The sequence below is a fragment of the Actinia tenebrosa genome, unplaced genomic scaffold (assembly GCF_029948245.1).
Source record: "Actinia tenebrosa isolate PJP-AT-01 unplaced genomic scaffold, QUT_ActTen_1.0 PGA_scaffold3__52_contigs__length_22856419, whole genome shotgun sequence".
Taxonomy (NCBI): domain Eukaryota; kingdom Metazoa; phylum Cnidaria; class Anthozoa; order Actiniaria; family Actiniidae; genus Actinia; species Actinia tenebrosa.
Window position 1 is genome coordinate 539,390 of NW_028292580.1, and position 4,502 is coordinate 543,891.

The window sequence follows — 4,502 nt, forward strand, 5'->3', positions numbered from 1 at the left end:
TGAGCCATCTTCATTTCTTGCCTTTATCATGGAGGTGGACACAGTCCTGCGGTTTACTTTATGCCCAGTCTGCTCACCTATGTCAAAATGGCCTGTAAGGAATGTCTTCTGACTAGGGCTTAAGCGTTTTCTCTTTGAGGTGACTTTAACGCCCATCCCATTGGTAAAGGTTCAATGTAGTCCAATTTTTGAGAAACGCCTTGGACTTCGATTGGTTTTGTACTGCGTTAGTGCCATGATCTAACTTGTTGGCGTATAGCATCATTGCCTTAACAAGAAAAGTTTCGTACTCTAAAGCATACTTGTGCTTTCCGATTTCAAGGTTATGTTGCAGGGATAGATATCTTTGGTAGCTCTTTACGCAACCCTCATATGGACAAGAACATAATAAAACAATTATTTTTCCGCAGTTAATTTTTTTGGAAATATTCACCTCGTAACACGGAAACTCGCGTCTCTGTAAATATTCCCCGATATTAACCATTGCCATATTACACAATTGGGGTCCACATTTGTGAAAAAGCCGTGAATAAAAACCATATCAGTGAAGTGATACGATATCTGAAGTGATACGATATCACTTCACGGTGAACTAGAAACTGCCAATATTGTCTTTTTATCGACCCTAAAGGTGTAATTAACAAATTATTGAATGCTACGAGCCTGGTATCCTTTTTATTGACTCGTTTTCCATATCATATCAGTCACTCGCTCGCGGACTCGATATGGAAACTTGTGAGTACAAACGATATCAAGCCTTTTATATTTGATAATCTCTATATATTATTAAATCATTATTACTGAGGTCTGCAATAAAATTAATCTGGGTATATACTATTCTAGGCCTCTTGCTTTGGCAATCATTGCCTTTTCTTTTTCTTTTAGCTGTATCAATTTGCCTTTTATTTGTAAATACTTTTTAAGTCGCACCGGGAGCCTTCTGATTTCACTAAAATTTGACTTTACGACGTGATTATAAACTGTGGTCACATTGTTCACGGACAACGGCAGATTTAGAGAAATAAGGATGTTAACTGTGCTGGAAAAAACGTTTCATAGGTCGACCATACAAAAGAAGTGAAATCGCAATTCTGCTGCAAAAGGAATTCTTTTTTTTTTTTGTATGGCGATGGATTTGATCTCCTCCTCTTCGCGGCAGGGTTTGACGGTAAACCAATGATTTTCTTATTCTCACCCAAAACATTTTTGCAGTTACTGCAAAGGCAGTTTTCCCCACATGCTTGTTTGTTTTTAGAACAAGGGCATTTAGACTTCCTGTTTTCTGTGTTCTGACAAGAATCTCCAGTGGCACATCGACTTTGCCCACATCTGCATGATAGTGGCAACTGTCTTTCATTTGTTGCCTCGGTTTTCAACATTTTTGCAGCCTTTGCATCTGCATTGACTACTACAGGATGCCTCTAGAGTGGCACAAGGACATTTGCGACCCCTGTTTTTGCTTACCATTCCTGCCACAAGAACAACTTGATTTGTCATTCTCTTGCAATATGTTCGAATTCTCATCTGTCAAGAAAATGGAAGCAGTGGAGTTTATCTACATAAATTGTACCAAATAAATGTTTTCTATTTTTTTCCCTGCCAGGAGGAGTTTCGTATTCCGATTGCAAAAGGCGCCGATGCCCGTTGTAACTTTAAGGGTTTTAAATCTATGTATTTTTACCCCTAACAAGTATGTCAGAAGCACCTCAGAAATTATGGTATATCATGTTTAATATTTTTTTCGAGTTGTCTAACACTCGGACTTTCTTAAAAAAATATCTGGGACAATATACTTTGGATATATGTCTCTATATATATATTAAGGGTGGAAGTTTATGCAAACTGCAGTTATATATACTTATTTTTGAACTGAACATTGGAGAATCGCGATACAAACCTCGTCTGCGATTTTGAGCCGTTAATACGGGTTTTTAATATATACTCTCATTGTTTTGAAGTATTCTTTATTTTTGATAACCTAAGTTTCTTAAAGCCAGGGAGGGTTTTGAATTCAGCAGGGAAGAGTGGGGCTGATGAATTAATTAAATGAAAACTGCGGACAGGTCATTATTGTGTGCACCGAGATGGGACAGTAGGTCATTATTTGTTGAAATAATGACCTCCTGTTCCATCTCGGTGGGCATAATAATGACCTGTCTGCAATTTAATTTTAAAATGTAGTTTACAAACAACAACAACAACAAAAAATAATAATAATAAACTTTATTTCAACTGATAAGACCAATCAAGTATCTAAAAAGATTAGCTGGTATTAACTGGTGATCAGCATAATAAATATATAATAATAAAATCTAAAGTCTAAACTACAACACAATATCTAAAAAATCTATATAAAAAAAAAAAAATATATATATATATATATATATATATATATCTAAGACACATATATATAAAACTAGACTAAATAACATACACCAACAACAAAAAAACGTCTTTTAATGACCTTTCATTGTTTAGGATATTTCATTATAGTTGGCCATCATTATGCGCATGAACAGTACTTACTTAATTGTTATAAATTGTAATATTACAATTGCCACCACTTACATTCAGACACATTTTCCCCGTATTACTTTCAATCTCCGAAAAGTTGGACTGCACGGCTGGAACTGCCGTTCTTTCACTACATTTGGTCCCTTGGCTAGCTTGCACAATACTGGAAACCTTAGCTAATTGATTGTCTGATACCCTTTTGTAGCTTTGCAAAGACTCTGATCTATGGCCAGTTACCCCCTTAATTAATTTGTCATCAACATTTTCTTGGAACAATCTAGTCGCAGCTGTTGCTCGCAAAGAATGATTTGTGAAAAAACCATCTACCCCAGTTTCCTTCATCATTGACTGAACTACATTCTTAAGTCTATTATGACCCAAAGGAACACTACAGTACCATAATTCTCCTTTCTTGTAATTTTGCAAAGGCTTTAAATAAAAAGCCTTTTCTAATGCATCTTTAGGACAACGCCTTATGTAGGTCTTAACAATTTGCACCACACATTGCTCTGGACATTGGACATTAGCATATGTCCTACTAACTTTCAAACCACCTCGCATAGTTTTAGACACACCCTCCGAATAAAGCAAATATTCCCTCCCCTCGGAATCAGTATCGATTGAAAAATTACTTATGGGCAATTTCCTATGTTCATCCCCAGCCCTCATGCCAAAATTTAGACCTATTAAATAAAGGGCTGTTCTCAACAGAACTTTGGGACAACTATCGCCCAGAAATTCGTTTTCCCAAAGATAATTTTCTATTTCTTCAGAAATTACTTGTGCCTGCTTGGGATGCAAGCCTAGATTGTTATTGGTTGAAGTTTTCATTTCGATATCTAGTGATTTTCTTAGCTTTTCAAATGCCCCTCCAGAAAAAAACTTAACTACTCTCCCCTTCATTTAAAAATACTTCTGCAAACTACTCAATATCTCGTGCAATGTTTTGGCGGGATATCGTTCGCCTCCTTCCTTTCTAACTTCAGCGATGAATTGGCTAACAACGTCACTCAGGTTTTCGTCTTGCGTAATATCCAACAATTCTGTCGTCTTCTCCACTATTTAAGAAACCATAGACTTCTCATCTTTAGAAAAGTCACCGCTCTTTCGCCACATTGCCCAATTTTGGTATAAACGGAAAGCCCACATGGCTTTACTCTTTGTATTAGTTGGAATCGACTCCTCTGCTAGTTCTACTAAATTCCTCTCTTGCATTTTCTTGAAACGACTTTGCTGAGGTTCTTCGACTTGCTCCTCTTCAATAGCTAAAAATAAAGAAGTAATTCATTTAGTTGAAAACATATTTACAAGCAGTTAATAGTCAAGACAATAGCATCACATGAAATAATCAACAGAATCATCATACTTTTAAACAAACTCACTTTTTACAGTTAAAGACGAGTTCTCGTTTTCAAAACTGTCCACCAATTGCGATAGGATTGCATCGTCGTCCTTGTCGACCGCTAACATTTCGCAACAGCACTCTTCATACGTCTCCATCTCAGCAAAGTGAACCGTGAAGTGAACTCAATCAAATGCACATGTGAAAAGCCAAAGTTCGATTTTATAGTCAATTAATAGGAACGTGAATATGCAAAAGCTCAAAGCGTTTCATTGGTGTTTTGCGATATAGTGGAATTCCAACATATAATTTGAAGCTTTACACCGTGAACTAAGCGAATATTTTATACAAATTCGTTTACAAATGCTATTTATTTTGTCTTCATCCAAGTCTGTAAATTAATGATTATTTATTGGAGCGAATTCTCGTTAGACCTTTGCACTTTTCAACATTATATTGAAAATTAAAAAAAAGAAAAAATTAAGTTGTGCTTTCAGTGCACTTATATAAACTTAAAATTTATTTTCATCTTCCTTTAAAAGATGAAATTGGGAAATGAATAATCTGAATCTATCAATCAATCAATCACATATTAAGCTTAAATAGTTTAAACAAAAACGACTAACCGTCACTGGATGGTAATGTT

At 35.7% G+C, this 4,502-nt stretch overlaps 1 protein-coding gene across 1 annotated transcript; it reads right to left on the reverse strand.

Moving 5' to 3' along the window:
• Positions 1-3,299: 3,299 nt before the first annotated feature.
• On the reverse strand, positions 3,300-4,162 carry LOC116291132 (uncharacterized). The gene is made up of 2 exons (XM_031698251.2): positions 3,897-4,162; positions 3,300-3,779 (listed from the first exon to the last, which is right to left on the reverse strand). The coding sequence occupies exons 1-2, from the start codon at positions 4,012-4,014 to the stop codon at positions 3,577-3,579; spliced, it is 321 nt and encodes a 106-aa protein (XP_031554111.1). The 5' UTR covers positions 4,015-4,162; the 3' UTR covers positions 3,300-3,576.
• Between the last annotated feature and the right edge of the window lie 340 nt (positions 4,163-4,502).

Excerpts from the sequence above, each read along its gene's own strand:
- LOC116291132 (XM_031698251.2), bottom strand. The coding sequence starts at position 4,014 with ATGGAGACGTATGAAGAGTGCTGTTGCGAAATGTTAGCGGTCGACAAG. Across the intron at positions 3,780-3,896 it reads CTCGTCTTTAACTGTAAAAA|CTATTGAAGAGGAGCAAGTC; the intron begins GTGAGTTTGTTT and ends CTTTATTTTTAG.